Consider the following 17,564-nt stretch of genomic DNA (forward strand, 5'->3'; position numbering starts at 1 on the left):
CCTGGCTTTGGAGAAGGTGCCAGAATCAAACTCCATCATCTTCAGCTTGCTGGTGACCAGGTGGAGGAAGAGGTTGTCATCCTTGATGTCATCCTCGCTGTCCCCAGCAGCAGCAGCCCCACCTGGTTATAGCTACTCCAGGGGCTCCTTCTCCTTCCCTGGGGCCAGACCAGGCTGTCCGGGTTCCGCCCAGGGCCCCAAGCTGTCAGGGAACCAGACAAGCATAACCAGCTTGGATGGTGGCCACCAGTGCTTGCCACACCAGGTGTCCAGCTCAGCTCGAGCCCAAGAGCTGCGTGTTCCCTTCTGCTGACCCCTGCTTAGAGCTACAGGCAGGACAAAACCAGTCTGGTTGGTTTTGCCACTGATTGCCAAGAGATGTGTGGAGCTGTTACCTGCCAGGCCCCTGGATCCAACTGTGCACGTGGATCTCTGCCATCCTCTAGGGCAGAGGAACACCCTGCACCCAAGGATCATTGAAAAGCTCTTCTAATGAGGGCCTGTCCAAGGGCTGCATGGACAAACACCTCTTAATGACATCCTGGCACTCTGGGGAAACAAACCAGGAATCACCAGTCAGTTGGAGAAGTTGCCCCCCCTGTTCCCATGCCCAGGCCATGCTGGGTGTGCCCAGAGCTGGGCCTAAACTTCCCCATGGATTCTCTGTTTGGAGGAGAGCAGGACATGTGCCACCTCCTCAGCAGCTGCCAGAGCAGGATGCCCACGAGCTGCTGCTGTCTCCCAGCACTGGTATTGCCCCCGTGCCCAGAGATGAGGATCCACCTTGAGAGAGGCGTCGAGGGAACAAGATCCGCCCCCAGATGATCTCCTGGCCCCTCCTGAACGGGTGCTTCCCCATGACCAGGTGGCACAGCAGGAGGCCCAGGGACCAGATCGTCGCTGCCTGGCCGTGGTAGCGTTGGTGCTGGATCCACTCTGGTGGGCTGTAGGACAGGGTTCCTGTGGAACACAGACAGAGTTCAGCAGGGGGATGCTGCTGCTCCCAGAGTCTGGCCCCAGCACCCCATGGCATGTGGGGGCTGCCCCAGTGGCACACGGGGGGAACCGCTGCCCTCTCGCCAGCAGCTGGGACTTGTGTACAAACTCGGGGCTGGAAAAGAAGCAACTGGGGTTGAAGAGGGCAGCAGAAACCCTGGGAAGGCCCAACCATGACACACAAAAGAAAAACTCATCCAGTGATGGAGAAAGCCTGCTCTACTCCCCGCCTGCACAGCCCCCCAAAAATGTTAACAAGCCAAGGCAAACAATGGGAGCAGAGCAGTCCAAGCCCTTCTCGCCGGCACACCAAACCATCCAGGGCAGGGGGTCAGACCCCCCTCTCTGCTACCCCCACTGGGGTTTTTGTCAGGCTGGCTGCCCCAGCCCCAGCCCCAGCCCAGGTCACAGTGGGTGCTGAAGGCTGTGGGCAGTGCTGGGAGCTGGTCCCCCTCACACCCCCACCCAAATCAACCAGGCTCCAGCATTAATCCCATCCCGGCTGCAATAGGGAGAGCCCCGGGGCTGCACCCCGGCTGGCCCATGAGATGCCCAGGAGCATCCCCTGGCAGGGCTCACCTGCAAACTGGGTGTAGGCTGTGTCTTGGAGGAAGGCGCCACAGCCAAAGTCGATCAGCTTCAGCTGCCCGGTGGCCAGGTCGAGCAGGATGTTCTCGGGCTTGATGTCCCTGTGCAGGACCCCGCAGCTGGTGCAGTGCCGCACGGCCTCCAGCACCTGGCGGAACAGCCCCCGCGCCTCCTCCTCCGGCAGGAACCTCCGCTCCGCCAGGAAACCCGACAGCTCCTGGCACCGCTCCGGACGCTCCAGCACCAGCACGACGCTGTCGGGGAGCTCAAGCCACTCCAGGAGCTGAATGACACCAGCACAGCCAGAGGACACCTTGGCCAGCAGCACGACCTCCAGGGGTGCGCTGGTGCCGTCGGGCTGCGGGAGGAGCGCGATGCTGTCAGTGGGGCTGAGGCCGTGCCGGGGCTGGGGAACCCCTCAGCCAGCCCGGGATGCTCTGCATGCCCCGCTCAGCCCATGCCCGCTCTCCCTGCAGGGCTCCCGGCGGCTCCCACCCTGCCGGGCCCCGGCTCCTCGCCGCCCGGCATGGCCCAGCTTCTGCCGCTGGCCCCGCTCACTCACCAGCTCGCCCCAGTGCCGGACGCGGTTCCGTGGCACCCTTTTGATGGCCACCTGCGAGCAAAGGAGAGCAGCGGGTTGAGCTCGCCGCCGGCCCCGCCGAGCCCCATCCTGCTTCCCCTGCTCCTCCTTCTCCTCCTCCGCCCCCTCCTCCTGCGCCCGCCGCCGGCCCCGCCGCTCACCGGGGCGCCGTCCGAGAGCCGCGTGGCCGCGAAGACGCTGCCGAAGCCGCCGCTGCCCAGCAGCGAACCCAGCCGGTACCGCTCCTGCAGGGCCTCCTCCTGCGCCTTCCCTGCGGGCGGGACGCGGCTGTCAGCGCTCGGCCCGGGGCCAGGAGCAGCCCCCGACCGCCCCCCGACCGCCCCGGGCCGGCCCTCCCCAGGCGTTCTCTCCCCGGAACGGGACAGCGGCGGCTCGGGGCCGACGGCCGCGCTGCCGAGCGGCGGAGCTCGGGCCGGGGAAGCCGCAGCGGAGGCGGCGGCAGCGGTCGCGCCGCGTGTGTCCTCCGCGGGGCCCGGGAGGAGCCGGGGCCGGGGCCGGGACTGGAGCCCACGTCGGGGCCGGCGCCGGGGCCGGGCTCGGGCCAGGCGGAGCCAGAGGGCGGCGGTGCCGCCCGAGCTCCAGGCACTGATGCCCGCCCAGCAGCGCCACCGCCAGCACGGCCAGAGCCGGGCGGAGACGAGACCCCGGCGGGACGGCCGGGGACGGGGACGGGGACGGGGACGGGGATGGGGATGAGGACGGGGCAGCCCCGCCCGGGGCCGGGGGCAGGCTGGGGACATGGCCCCGCAGGGGGAGAGTGAGACTGGGAGAGGAGGGGACACCGGGAAAGGGAGAGCGGGAGAGGGAGAGGAGATGCGAGAGGGACTCGATAGAGTATCTGCGTGAGCTGCTGCTGCTTTAGCTGCTGCTGCTGTTGCCGCTGCTGTCGCTGCAACTGAAGCTCCGGGGCCGTTTGTCCCCGTGTCCGTTTTTCCGTTGCCCGCTCACCCCCACGCCCAGCCCCCCGCTCCCCGGGGGCAGCCCCTGAGCCTGTCCAAACACGGGAACTTTGCCCTGTTCAGCCCAGATCCAGAGTCTGGACTCCTGCACGGGGGAAGAGGAATCCCCTCGGTCGCTGCCGTGCATTGTCCCCACTGAGGATCAAACCCTATCGGGGCACATTCCCTGAATGCAGAATTTGTACCTGACCCAAGCACTGCACTTACAGCTCCAGCAATGATTAAAAAAAAAAAAGAAAAAGAAAAAGAAAAACCAAACGGTGAAGGCAAACTGTGTGTAGCTCATGGTATTTTAGAGTGTCTAAAATTCGCCAAGTCATGGATCTTAGAGATGAGATCTATTTGGATTAAGGGGATGGAGCAGTAGTTCAAGATGGAAAAGAGGAGCATACAAATAAACAGGGAAAAACATCTTCAGTTGTTTCTTTCCATTTTCATTTCATTTCCTAAAAGCTGTTTCAGTTTTCCCAGAATCTTCTCCACACTCCTGTTTGCTCTTTCCAAGAACCTTTCCTGCAGAACGAGGTGCAGCTCCTGTCACAAGATGTGCCACCAACTGCAGCTTCTCTTGGCTTTCCACACCATATGTACAGCTCAACTCTTGCAGCACAGCAGGACAAATGTTTGAAGAACTTGACAGCTTGTTCTTTCTTTTCCTTGTGGGCTGGGCAGTTGTGCCATTGGTAAGGTTTCCATTGTTACTGTTCTGCCCTAAGAAACCATGACGGGCTACCGGGAATTGTCAGGGAATGCAAGCCTGACTGAATGCAGAGAAAGAATCTGCAGAGCCTGCAGCCAGAAATGGAGAGCTGTGTGATAATCATTGCAACATCGCCATGGGCATCTTGAAAGTGATCTAGAAGATGAAAATGCTCTGACAGAGGGCATTTGTTTCTGAGTTCAGTGTAGAGGATTCCACATCTAGTGCATTGGTTCATAAATCAAGAGTTCAATCAGTTCATGGAAAGCACCAGAACAAGCTGGACCTCTCAGGAGATGAATGAACCGTGAGGGGAAAGGGGGCGAGGAAAGGGCGGAACCGTGAGGGGAAAGGGGCGGGGCCAAGGGGACGCGCGGTCCTAAAAAAGCCCGGTTTGGCCTAAAATCACCCAAAAGGGCATCACATGAAGCCTACATCCACATGGTTTGGCCTGAAATCAGCCAAATGGGATGAAAAGTATCCAAAGGGCTCTAAAATCCAAACAATGGGGACTAAAATTGCCTCAAATGTTTTAAACGCATCAAATGGCTTCAAATCACCCTTAAATCTCTCAAATGCACCTAAAATCCACCCTGAATGTACCTGGTTCGGCCTAAAATCACCCTAAATGGCTTGGTTTGATCTAAAATTGCCCAAAGAAGCAAAAAACCTACTCAAATGGGCCCAAAATCACAAAAAACGTACCTAAAATCCCCCATACAGGATTAAGAGTCACCCATATGGACCTAAAATCACCCAAAGGGATCTGAAATCCCCCCTAACCCCACCAGAGTCGGCCTCAAATCAGCCACAGGGGCCGAAAATCCAGCCGAAAAGGCTCGGGATCCCCGCAAGGGATCTGAAGCCCACCCTAAACCTGCCCGGTTCGGCCCAAAATCCCCCAAAGGGGCCGAGCCCGAGGCCGAGCCCGGGATCGGCTCCGGGGTCACTCCGGGACCTCCGCGTCCGCTCCGGGCAGTTTTGGCCGCGGCCCCGGACGGGCCTGGGCGGGACCGGGAGGGACCAGGGAGGGCTCGGGAGGGGTTTGGGCATCTGGGGCTTTTTTGGGCTTTGGGGAATTGTGTTGGGAGTTTACGGGGAATTGTTGGGGTTTCTGGGGAGAATTATTGGGTTTGGGGGGAGTTGGGTAATTTTGGGGAGTTTGGATTTTGAGGGGTTTTATTGGTGCTTTAAGGGGGAAGTTGTTTTTCTGGGGGTATTTGGGGATCAACTGAAATTTTTTGTTTGTTTTTTTTTTAATTTAGGGGGGTTTTACTGGGATTTTGTGGGATTCTCTGGAATAATTTTTGGGTTTTATTGGGATTTTTAGGGGATTTGGAAGAATTTTATTGGACTTGTGGGGGCATTTAGTGGGATTCTTTGGGGATTTGGGTTTTTTAGGAATTTTAGTGGGGATTTGGGGGGGGTTGTGGGGCTTCTTGTGGTTTTGGAGACATTATGGGGGGGATTTGTGGGGCTTAATTGGGATTTTGTGGGCTTTTATTGGGATTTGAGGGTGTTCTAATGGGATTTTGTGAGATTTAATTGTGATTTTGTGGGATTTATTGGTACTTTCAGGGGTTTAAAGGAGATTTTGGTGCCTCTCAACCCTTCCCTACACCCTGGGACAACTCCAAAGCCCCCCAAAATTCCTCTAAAACCCCCAAAACCCCCCAAAAATCACAATAAAACCCTCCAAAACCCCAAAGAATCCCAGAAAATCCCAGTGAAACCCACCAAAATTAAAAAAAAAAAACTCCCAAAAATTTCAATAAACCCCCAAAAAATAACCCCCCAAAACCCTAAAAAAATTCCCCAAAATCCAAAATCCTCAAATCCACAAAACCCTGCAAAGTCCCGTAACCCCCCAAAACCCAGTAATTCTCTCCAAAATCCAATAATTCCCCCTAAACTCACAACAAAATCCGCCAAAACCCAAAAATGCCACCAAAATCCCCCCAGAGCCCCCCGGACTCACTGGGAGCCGTCCTGGATCAGGGGGCACCTGCCGGTGGAACAGGAGCCACTTCAGGGGGCCCTCGGAGCTTTTTGGGGAGGGGGCACCATGGGAGACCCCCCAAAAACGGGGGAGGGGAACCCCTGTGGTACCCCCTCCCCAGAAAGCCCTCTCCCCCGGTTCAGGAATAGCCAAACTCAAGAAAATGTAAACCAGGCTTGACTTTCCAGAAATTATTTTTGGCCGGGTTTAGCTGCATCCTCCAGGCTCAGGATCACCGGTGTATTTGCAGGTTTTGCTCTGCATCATCAGCCTGCCCAGACTCTGCTCGGTGTTTCACAAATGGAGAAGACAATGGATATTGTGCTAAACTTCCTTGCAAACAGCAGCACCTGCATCAGCATGACAGAAAAGAAGAAAAAAAAAAAAAAGAAAATAATCAGCGGTTAGAACAGAGCCAGTGTCCCACCATCTTCCCCTCCACTGTTATTATAGAGGCAAACCTGGGCCTAAAGCTTCCACCTCTCAGTTCCTGATGCTGTTTGACTTCAGCCTTGACTCCCCCTGATCTACCTGACTGCCGTCCAAGTGGGGCTGGGGATGCTCAGCCTGGAAAGAGGAGACACTGGGGAGGCCTCACTGCAGCTCTGCAGGACTGGAAGGGTCCCACAGGAAAGACGGGGACAGTGTTCAGCCGGGCCCGTGGCAACAGGACAAGGGGGGATGGCTTTCAACTGCAGGAGGCTGATTGAAGTTGGATCTGAGGGAGCTGCTCTTTTACACGGAGGCTGCTGAGGCACTGGCCCAGGCTGTGGATGCCCCATCCTTGGCAACAGGGCTGTGAGCAGCATGGGCTGGGGAAGATTGCTCAGCTCGGAACAAGATGCTCTTTAGATCCACTGTGATGTCACAGATGTGATGTTCCAGCAGGAACTTCCAGCGTCCAGCAAAGAGCACAACACAACCACTGGGCCTTGTGTCAGTCCACCCTGTGCCAGCCCTCGTGCCAGCTCACCCTTCACCATGTTCCCTGTCACTCTTCTCGTCACCTGCGCCCTGATACTCCCATCAGTCCTGAAAGCTCTCTGTTGCCTGGATTTTGTCATCCGTCCCTGCAGGATGCTCACATTTGTCCTGAGGAAGGTATGGTGCCATTCCATGGAGGTGGACACCCCCCAGCTGCCCGGCTGGGCTGGAGTTCTGTGGGGATGGGGTGGGACAGGGACCCCACTCTGAGGTGTTGCTACCTCTGCAGGCTGTCACCGAGAGAGAGGACGAGATGGAGGTGGACATGCAGGCTGATAGAGAGGAGGAGATGGAAGTGGATGGAGAAGAGAGTGGAGAGGACGAGATGGAGGTGGACATGGAGATGGATACAGAGGAGAAGATGGAAGTGGATGGAGAAGAGACTGGAGAGGAAGAGATGGAGGTGGACATGCAGATGGATACAGAGGAGGAGATGGAAGTGGATGGAGAAGAGACTGGAGAGGAAGAGATGGAGGTAGATGTGGAAGAGGAGATGGACGTGGAAATGGAAGAGTACACTGAGGACATGGACATTGATGAGAAAGATGAAGAAGAGGCCATGATCTTGGGATGAAGACCAATACCAGCAGCAGGACAGGCATGTGGTCCCCACAGGCAGAGCGGGTCCCCTGCTGCCAGGCTGGGACTGGGCTGGGTGGTCCCTGCTCAGGGATGTGGGACCCGGTGCATTGGGTTCTGGTGGCCATCCCCAGCCTGTGCTGCGCTTGCTGGGCCAGCCCGGGGGCACATGGAAGAGCCCTCTCTACCTGATTGGAGTGACTGTGGCTCTTGCTTTTCCTCAGGGACTGATGGAGATCCCGGACAGAGATGCCACCCTTTTGTACATACGTTGTAGAGTTTGTTGTTGTCTTTAGGCTATAGGTTTTAGGGCTTCTTTTTGTCTTCTGTAAATACATTTCATTGACTTTTGTTCGATATGTTCTTAGGTATATACGTTCTATAGATTGTTGTTGTTACAAATATTCTTATAATGCAAATGTGTTCTGTGTTTTCATTGCTGTTTTTCTGAAAATAAACAAGCTTTATTTTTCACACCCCAGTTCTCTTTCCATTTGCTTCAGGCACAGGTAGCATTTACAAAGGTTGTGGTTTCCGCTTGCTCCAGGTTCCCAGGGCTGGAGGTCGGTGGGGGAGCTGGCGCAGCCACGACCATGTGCTGCTACCCAAACCAGGGTAAGCTGGACCACATGGTGTCGCTTAACGAGGTTTCTAGAGCAGCACACAAAAATTAGGTTCCTCCAGAACTGTTATTCCCTTTTCCTCTCGATGCCCTCGTGCTGCACGTTGGGCACCAAAATCTGTCTTGGTTTCAAAAGACAGGTGTCTGCTAGGGAAGGCAGAAGCCCTCCTGGAAATGGAAAATGTAAACCCCACTCCCTCCAAATTATTATAATTTTGAAATTAAAAGGCTCTCAGGCAAAGATATGGGAATAGGAATAGCAGCTCTTTACTAGGAAAATTAAAAAGATAACTGCAATAATACAAACAAACAAAAAACCCAAACTACTGACAGAGTCAGAATAGAACCTGACACCCTGTGGGTCAGGGTGTTGGTAGCAGCACCCCCAAACCCAGCTGGGGGAGCGGAGGTTTGGGGGGAACAATGGGAAGGGGGTGGGAGAGGGGGCACAGGGGGAGGTGGGACCCCCTGAGGCTCCCCCAGGTCCCCCCAGGCCCCATCCCAGCCCCCCCAGTTCCCTCCGCAGCCCCGGCTGAGGGGGCTCAGCCCAGGAGCCGCCGTCATTCGGGGCTCCCCACGGGAGAGCTCCCGGCTCAGAGAGGCCCCAGCAGAGGAGGGGATCTTGTCCCTCCTCGAGGGCCCTGAAGGCTCTTCAGGCCCCTCTGAAGAGGAGTTTTTCTCTTTTTAGGGATTTTTGGGGGGACCTCACTACTCCAAGGGTGTTTTTTCCTCCCCATTTTCAGGTGTTTGTGGGGCCGCAGCCCCACAAGCCCCTTTTCAGGGGCGATCATGACGGCTTTAAGTGACATTTTTATGGGGGACTCACTCCAAGCCGCTGTAGGGGATGTTTTGCCCCCCAGGGTGGATTTTTGGGGTTTAAGGGCCCCCGCTCTGGTTGGGTCCCGCTCTAACTCCCCTTAAGAGGCCAACACCACTCCCGCTGATTCCGGCAGCAGAGCCCGGGGAGGGTTGGGAGTCCCGGGAGGATTTAGGGGTACCTGGGAGGGTTTGGGGGTCCCAGGAGGGTTTGGGAGTCCTGAGAGGATCTGGGGGTACCCAGGTGATGCCGATATGGCGATGGGGAGCCTGTGCTGGGTATAAATTTCATGATGAATTCCTGGGGGGGGTTTGTCTATCTCCAGGGTTTTTGGGGTCCCAGTGGATTTTTAGGGGGTTCCCAGGGGGGTTTTCAGGATTCCCATAGGGGAGGATTGGGCGATCCCAGGGGGAACCCAAGGCTGGTTTGGGGTACCTGCCGGTGACAGAGATGGGGACCCCCTGCCAGGTATGAACCTTCTCAGGGGGGTCTGGGGGGTGCTGGGAGGTCTTGTGGGAATTTTGATGTCCTGGGAGGGTTTGGGGGGGGGGGTCTGTGTGGGGTTGTGCGGTCTTGGGGAGTTTTTGGAGGGCTCAGGGATGGTTTTGGGGTCTCGGGGAGGTCGCGGTGTCCCGGGGGGTTTGGGGGTTCCCGGGAGGGTTTGGGGGTTCCTGGGCGATGCCGGTGACTGAGCTGGGACCCCGTGCTGGGTATGAACCTTCTCACTGCGCACGGGCAGCGTCAGCGTGTTCAGGGAGATCCTGGGGGTCCCGGGGGTCACCCCAAACCCTAGGGGACCCCAAATGCTCAGGGACCCCCCCAAACTCCCCTCACCGCTGGATCTGCTGCAGGCAGGGGGACACCAGCACCCGGCCCCCACCCCCCACCATCACAGGGGGCTGTGGAAGAAATCTGGGGGTGCACGGACAGGTCGAGGGGACCCCCAAAGTCCTGGGAAAGAGGGAACACAGGGGAACTCCCAGGAATTCCCACTGGGGGCTTAGGGCAGATCCAGGAGGAGTTTGGGCCAGCTTAATTGTGTCACTATCGTCAGGAAAGGGGACTCCAAGGGTCCCCGGTGTCCCCATTCCCAGCAAAAGGTGGGAAAACCCGGGCTGGCTGGGAATAGGGGTCCCGGGTGTCCTCGGTGTTGAGGAAAGGAGGGGCTGGGCGCTGGGAAAGGCAGGAATAGGGGTCCAGGGGGTTTCTGGGAGAAGGAAAAGGGGGCTCTGGGGGCTGGGAGCGGCGGGATGCCCGGGAAAGGGGTGCGGGGGTTGCCGGTGCCGGATAAGGGGGTGCGGGGTGGAACCCATGCCGGGAATGGGGGTGCGGGGGGATGGCGGCGCCCGGGAATGGGGGTTCAGGGGCCCCTCGGTGCTCCGGAATGGGCGACCAAAGAGTCCCGGTGCCGGGGGTCCCCCTCACCTCTCGCCGCCCCCCCGGGCCCCAGGAGCGCCCCCAGCCCCAGCGCCGGAGCCATCGCGCTGCTCCGCTGCGGCCCCGCCCCCAGAGCCGCCTCCGGCCCCGCCATTGGCGCCGCTCTTTGCTGCCCGCCAATGGCAGCCCGAGCCTCCAATGATGTCACCGGTCGCCGGGCAGATCCCGGCGGCGCAGGGCGGGAAAGGCCGGAGCGAAAGTGCCCGAGGGAGCGAGGGGACGGGGCAATTCCAGGGAATTCCCCGGGATCCCCTCCTGGCATCCCCCGGGAGCTCCTCGGCCGCGCCCTGCGGGACCCCCGGGCCGGGCTGGGCTCAGCTCCCGGGCCCTGCGCTCCAACCGTGCCTGGAACCCGCCGGCTTCGGCCCGAAGCGGGGCAAGGCCCGCGATCCGCGGATCCATTTTTGCCTGCGGCCGCGGCTCCCGCCCCGGCGGAGCAGGAGCGGGCGCTGGGACTGCGATCCCTGACTGGCCATCCCCTTCTCTCTCTCTCGCTCTTCTGTCCCTTTCCTTGGGGCGGTCACAGGTCCCAGAGCGGCTGCAGAGCCCCGTGCCCAGGCCGGGTTTCCCAGCAAAGGGAGGCCTGGGGGTGAGGTGCCCCGGGCTGGCCGGGAATGGGGGCCCGGGGGTCCCCGGAGTCAGGGAAACGGGGGATCCAGGGGCTGCCAGAGGAGGAGAGCCGGCAAAGGGGGTGCAGGGGGTGTCAAGGCAGGGTAAGGGGGTACAGGGGGTCCTGGAAATGGGAAAGGAGCTGCGGGGGGGATTCCAACGGGGTCCCAGGGGGGCTCTCCAAAGCCCCTCCCAGAGGGGAGCAGGAGCTGGGGCAGGACTCTGGGGAGAGAAAAGGAGGTGACCCCGGCATGGGGGGACATGGGGGAGTCACACGCACTCCCAGGGGGGACACGACCCCCGGACCCTCCTCCCCTTCTCCCGCAGGGGAGGCCGAGCCCCAGCCCAGCAGACAAAGCCCAACACGAAGCCCCCGAGCCCTGGCAGCACCTTGGGGGGCATCCAGCTGCAGCTCCGGGGGCGGGAGAGGCAGGATCTGGGAAGTGGCAGCAGCTGCTGGGAAGGGATCGGCATGGACTGGGACAGGCTGGGATGGACTGGGACGCCTGGATACACCGGGACACACCGCACCCAGGACTGGGACCCACGGGGAGCAGGATCAGAGCACACTGGGACCCAGCAGGACCAGAACTGGGGCAACAGGGATCATAGTGGGACCAACTGGGAGTGACTGAGAGTGACTGGGATCATACTGGTGGAAACTGGAACCTCACTGGGCTGAGTGGATGTGACTGGGAGTACGCTGAGGTACTGTGAGTATGCTGAGGTCAACTGGGATCATACTTGGAGTGACTGGGTCTATGGTAGGGGCCACTGAGAGCAACTGGAATCATTCTGGGAGTGACCAGGATGATACTGGGATCATAGTGAGTGTAACTGAAAGTGGCTGGGAATGACCTGGAGGGAACTGGGGGAACTGGTCGGTCTGGGGCTCAGGGTTGTTCTCCCCCAGGGCTGCCCTGGGTCCTGCTGCCACCCCCGGCCCACAGAGCCGAGGGACAGAGGACAGGGACAGGGCACAGCCGAGGGACAGGGGCGTCTCAGTGCCAGCCGGGCAAAGGGGTAAAAGGGCGTCTCGGTTCTCAGGAATGGGAGTGCAGGGGGGTCTCAGGGTCACAGAAATGGGGGGGGGCAGGGACGTGGAGAGGTAGAAGGGAGTTGTAGGGAGTTGCGGAAGAGGGGACAGGGGGAGCCACGCCACTCCGGCGCTTCCTGAACTCGCAGCAGCCTCCTGTCCCCTCCTGTCAGGAGTTGTGCAGAGCCAGAAGGTTCCCCCGAGCCTCCTTTTGTCCAGGCTGATCCCCTTTCCCAGCTCCCTCAGCCCCTCCTGGTGTTCCAGCCAGGGCAGAATACTAGTGCTACACCAAGAGCAATGTAGAGGCCTGACACGGGTGCCTTTATCACCTCATTTTAAGCTTTCATAAATACTTAACAGAAGAACTCTTCAGAAAGCACCAAAGTCAGCAGCTCAAGTGACAATCTCCTTTGAAAATCGCTGCGGCTCGGCCCCGCCCGGCCCGGCCCCGCCCAGCCCCGACAATCGGGTGCCGTGGGCGCCTGGTAACCGGGAACGCGGCAGCGGCGGCGGCGTCTGTGACGTGCGGGGCTGCTGCGCTGCTGCGCTGCTGCGCTGCGGCACAGCTCAGGCGCCGCAGACCGCGCTCCGCTCGGGTGTGCCAGCCTGGGCTCGTGCAGGCGGCTACACTCGCCATTCGCCAGGCGAATTGTTCGCAGAGCATTGCTCTCTGTGGAGGATTTCTGAACGCGCAGAGCATTGGTCTCTGCACAGGATTCCTGAACACGCAGAGCATTGGTCTCTGCACAGGAGTCCTGAACGCGCAGAGCATTGGTCTCTGCAGGGATTCCTGAACACGCAGAGCATTGGTCTCTGCACAGGATTCCTGAATTAGCAGAGCATTGGTCTCTGAACAGGATTCCTGAATTAGCAGGGCATTGGTCTCTGCACAGGAGTCCTGAACGCGCAGAGCATTGGTCTCTGCACAGGATTCCTGAACACGCAGAGCATTGGTCTCTGCAGGGATTCCTGAACGCGCAGAGCATTGGTCTCTGCACAGGATTCCTGAACACGCAGAGCATTGGTCTCTGCACAGGAGTCCTGAACGCGCAGAGCATTGGTCTCTGCAGGGATTCCTGAACACGCAGAGCATTGGTCTCTGCACAGGATTCCTGAATTAGCAGAGCATTGGTCTCTGAACAGGATTCCTGAATTAGCAGGGCATTGGTCTCTGCACAGGAGTCCTGAACGCGCAGAGCATTGGTCTCTGCACAGGAGTCCTGAACACGCAGAGCATTGGTCTCTGCAGGGATTCCTGAACACGCAGAGCATTAATCTCTGCTAGAGAGTCCTGAATTTCCTTTGAAGGTAAGGATTGACTAAAGTTGAATTTTTTTGTTTTGTCTCATCTGTGCTCTGAGAGGGAATGCCAAAGGGAAGTACAGGATGTGATAATGCCAGTCTTCTGCTGCACCATTTCAATGGCATGCACAGCTGAGTGGATGAATGACATATGGTCTACTGATTGTGCTTTTTTTCACTGAAGAAATGCAACATTTTCTAAATGTACTATACATTTTTTTTCCCTATAGTGATTGCTTAAACAGCTTAAAGGTGAATGAGTTCTGGTCAAGTTTCAGTGGGTTGTTAGCATCTGGTTATTAAAATTATTAGGGAGATGCCTCTGAATTGAGGTGCAAACAAGACCATGTGCCAAAGTCAATAGTCTGGATTTTATGTAACAGTAAATGTGAGGAAGAGAGAGAGAAAGAAAGAGAAAAAGGTGGGGTAGAGAGGGGGCGATGGGGGATTGAGAAGAGGGAGGAGAAAGAGAGTGACAGAAACAGATTAAGTAAAAAATGTCACCATTCCACGGATCCCATCAGCATACCATAAAATCCTCTTCTGGTCTTCTCTGTGGTGAGGTCTTGCAAAAGGTAAGACTCCAATGGATTAATGCAGATTTGGGCAAGGTGGGACTGCCCAGGTACCTCCCTGGGGCAGGGCAAGTCTGACTCTGTCTATTGCTACTTTCAAATAATATCAAATCTTTAGCACCAGTATATCCTTGGAGTCTGCCATGAAGTGGGTTCTGGATTTTCAGATCTGTTGTGTTACTTTGCATGCCCTGTAGTCACCTGGTGCGAGGCCTCAGGAATGGGTCTGGGGGCACTTTGGAGGTCTTTGATGGGAGGTTTGTGTGCCAGCCTGGCCTCAGCAGACGAGTCTGTGGCTGTGAATTCCCCACCCTGAACCCAGACAGAGCTGATTTTCAGGACAGCTGCTGGGTTTGGCTTTGTGGTGGATAGGTTTTTCTCCTCAGCCTTGTTTACTTCTCCCCAGACCTGAGATAACCAGACAATAGTGTCACCTTTGTCTTGTTTCACGTTCCCTTAGGCAGCTTAACTCACAGTCCAAAGTTCCAGTCAGGAGGCGTTTTCAGGGAAGGCTGGGCTTGGGTGGTCGCAGCTTCTTTATACAGTTTTGTCACAATGGGCAGAAAGTCCTTCATAACAATACTTAAGCCATTAGCCATAACATTCCAGTCTCTCACAAGTGCTGTGAGGAGCAGCTGAGAGAGCAGGGGTGGTTTAGCCTAAAGAAGAGGAGACCCACTCCAGCTATTTTTAAGTATTTAATATTTAAGCTACAGCTTTGTCCGTTCTAACTATTAATGTTCAGATTTTTAGCTCCAGGTTTCAGTATGCTCCATCTCTGAATTGCACAACATAGCCATATAGTCCAAATAAAGTCCAACTAGAGGCCTAACAATACTAGCTACTTACACCAAGCAAGCATTTAGCTACTTTCAAATACTATAAAATTTTTAGCACCAGTATAATGCCTTGAATCTGCCATGAATTGGGTTCTGGATTTTCCGAGTTCCATTGTTGCTCCTTCCAGTTTCATTGAGGCATTGTCGCTCATCTGGGATATCCTCCCTTCAAAATGGCTTCTGGATTCCCAAAAAAGATCCGGACACCTCGTCTTTGGTCCAGGGAAATGCTGAAGTCTTTTACTGTAAGTACCCACGGGGGCTGTGTTAAGGCTGGAAACTCCCCTCGTGTCCCTCCTCTCCCTGCCCCTGTTGTCAGCAGCGCTGTGAAGCTGCAGACCCCCTCCCCACCTCTTTGTGCCCTGCTCCTGTTGGTGGGGGCTGTCCTGGTGCAGCAGGGAACGCCGTGTGTTGCCTCAGGGTCTTGCCTGGCTGTGCCACCGGAGCCAAGAGAAACCAATGTGCAGCTGAAGCCCTGAGCGTGTGTTCTGTCCCTTTCCCTTTGCCACAGCAGTTCCTTCTGTCAGGGCACTCACCTGTGCTGTGTAGTAAGCACATTTCTCTCTCTCTCAAGATTTTTCATAGAGGTGCACAGAGAAAAAGAGAAAACAATTTCTATTTCTGCTCCTTGTTTTTCCTATGTGGAATGTGTTCAGAAAATTGTTTACCTAGAGTGAATACTTAATTAGAGTCTAGTGAAAATGGTTTGCACCTAATAACCAATCAGATCCACCTGTGTCTAGACTCTCAAAAACAAAGTCACAAGTTGTTAGTTAGTTAGATATAGTCGTTAGAAAAGTATGTAGTTTTTAAATCTTCCTTTACATAGTATATTAATGTATTATAGCATAGTTATAATAAATCATTCAAACTTCTAAACTAATGTTAAACATCATCATTTCTTCCCATTAAGTTCACCTACATTTTACAACACTCAGGGTCTTGCCTGGCCGTGCCACCGGAGCCAAGTGAAACCAATGTGCAGCTGAAGCCCTGAGCGTGTGTTCTGTCCCTTTCCCTTTGCCACAGCAGTTCCTCCTGTCAGGCTGGGCACTCACCTGTGCTGCTCTGACCAACCTGCCCTTGGGCACCTGGGCATGTTGAGGGGAGGGAAGCTCAAGCTCTGCCCAAAGCCTTGAGAGACACGGCTGGTCCCAGCTGGAAGAGCTTCCAAGCCAGCTGCTCTCTCTCATCGCCCGTGTGGGTGCAGATCCAGCCCTGCAGACAGCACTGGAGTCAGGGCCACAAAGGTCCCTTGGTGTCTGGAGCTCGCTTGACTGAAGATGCCCCACTGCTGAGGCTCTGTCAAGGAGATCCCTCTGTTTTCTTCTGTGGAGGGGCCTGTGAGCCCAGACAGAGAAAACAAATGCTAATTAACAGAGAGAAGGAAATCTTGGGCACGTTCCTGTGCACCTCACTCTTGGTACAACGTTCCTTTCTTGCTTCTCTTGGACTCGCCCAGCAGTGCTATCTCCTCACTGTGAGTTCTCAGTGTTGTGCAGGGATGGAGTTAGGGGAGTTCTGAGAGCTCCTCCCCACTCTCTGAAAAGGTCACTGCCTCAATCCAATGAACTGAAGAGGAAACCAATGCCCAAAGAGCAGAAATCCCCAAAGATGTCACTTTTAATCCCGGAGAAGCTAATGGGACAGAGCCTTGTGGTTGGAGTATGTGTATTCCACTCTGTATTATTAATTTATTGGTGCTAAGTATTTCAGCAAGTAACTTCCAGGGCTTCCAGGACTGTCCTAGACTCTGTGATCACAAGTTGTTCACCAGTGCCACTCGTTCAAGAAAAGCCTTTCTGAACAAGCACATCTCTGAGGCTCTAGCTGGTTTATTTTTGCCTTTCAGCTGCTTCCAGCTAAGTCCCTGCAGGAGAAGTTTCTCAGCATGAAGAAGAAGGCCAGCACTGGGGGGAGTATTCTGCCCAGAACTGACAGCCCATTTCTGGACATGAGTGAGCCTGATCAAAAGGTAGCCTTTTCCTGCTCTTTTCCTTTCTGTTTGATGTGACCTTTGAAGAGGGTGTGTGCTTGTGACAGGCTTGCCTCCAGCAAAATACCTCCGTGTCCAGGTCCTGTTGTCAGTGCAAACTGCTGGGAGTGGTGGACGGGGAGTCCTGATCTGCACTAAGCCAGCACAAATAACCTCTGCTGAAGCTGCCGTTGCTAAAACAATGGGGGGAAGGCTGGGGACACAAAGGCACAAAGTTGCCATTTGCCATTCTCCTGCTGAAGTGGCCACCTCTTGCTTTGGTGTGGTCGCCATCAAATGCTCGGGGTCACAGGATTCCCTCCAGAGTGGCAGCGTTGGCCTCTGAAGGCCGAGGACCTGCAGTAATTACTTCAGATTTAACAAAACGAATTGCACGAGTGCTTTGGGTTGGAACAATGTGTTGGACCCTGACGGGGTGTTAGATTTTGCAGGCTGCCAGATGTACAGGGGGCTCGCCCTGGGCAGAGGGGAATGGATGTGCTTTATGTGCATCAGTGCCTACGTAGAGGTGTGTTTAAAGCTGCTTTTCTGGCAGGACTGGCTCAGTACAAAGCACAGTCCAAGGGGGTAGGTGACCGAGGTGGGCTGTTGAGCAGGAAATTGGCAGCAAGAGACATGTGACACACTGGTTAAGGATTGCCCTGGAGAGGGGCGTTGGGAACACCTCAGAGAAGGGCACAGCTAAGGGACAGGGGGCTGCAGCCACTCCCATCAGCAGACTGTCTCCTGTGGAGTCACACAGGAGACCTGCTTGTGTGTCTGGAGTGACAGCAGTGTGTCTGGAGAAGGCAGACAAAGCAGGGAGAGTTTTCTCAAAGCAATGCCTCTGCTCCAGAAGCATTTGCTGTTGTTGTGTCATTCCAGACATGCCTCTACAATGGTATCATGTAAGATAGCAATAATTACAAGAAAGCACCCATTTAAA

The 17,564-nt window shown here is 56.1% G+C and overlaps 1 protein-coding gene across 1 annotated transcript; it reads right to left on the minus strand.

The window, feature by feature from the left end:
- Window positions 1-232: 232 nt before the first annotated feature.
- Window positions 233-12,564, minus strand: LOC137467262 (serine/threonine-protein kinase pim-1-like). Its single transcript, XM_068178768.1, has 5 exons — window positions 12,391-12,564; window positions 2,147-2,296; window positions 1,576-1,942; window positions 784-960; window positions 233-549 (listed from the first exon to the last, which is right to left on the minus strand). Exons 1-5 carry the CDS (start codon window positions 12,562-12,564, stop codon window positions 443-445), a joined length of 975 nt encoding a protein of 324 aa, XP_068034869.1. The 3' UTR covers window positions 233-442.
- Window positions 12,565-17,564: the final 5,000 nt, after the last annotated feature.

The sequence above is a fragment of the Anomalospiza imberbis genome, unplaced genomic scaffold (genome assembly GCF_031753505.1).
Source record: "Anomalospiza imberbis isolate Cuckoo-Finch-1a 21T00152 unplaced genomic scaffold, ASM3175350v1 scaffold_55, whole genome shotgun sequence".
NCBI lineage: Eukaryota > Metazoa > Chordata > Aves > Passeriformes > Viduidae > Anomalospiza > Anomalospiza imberbis.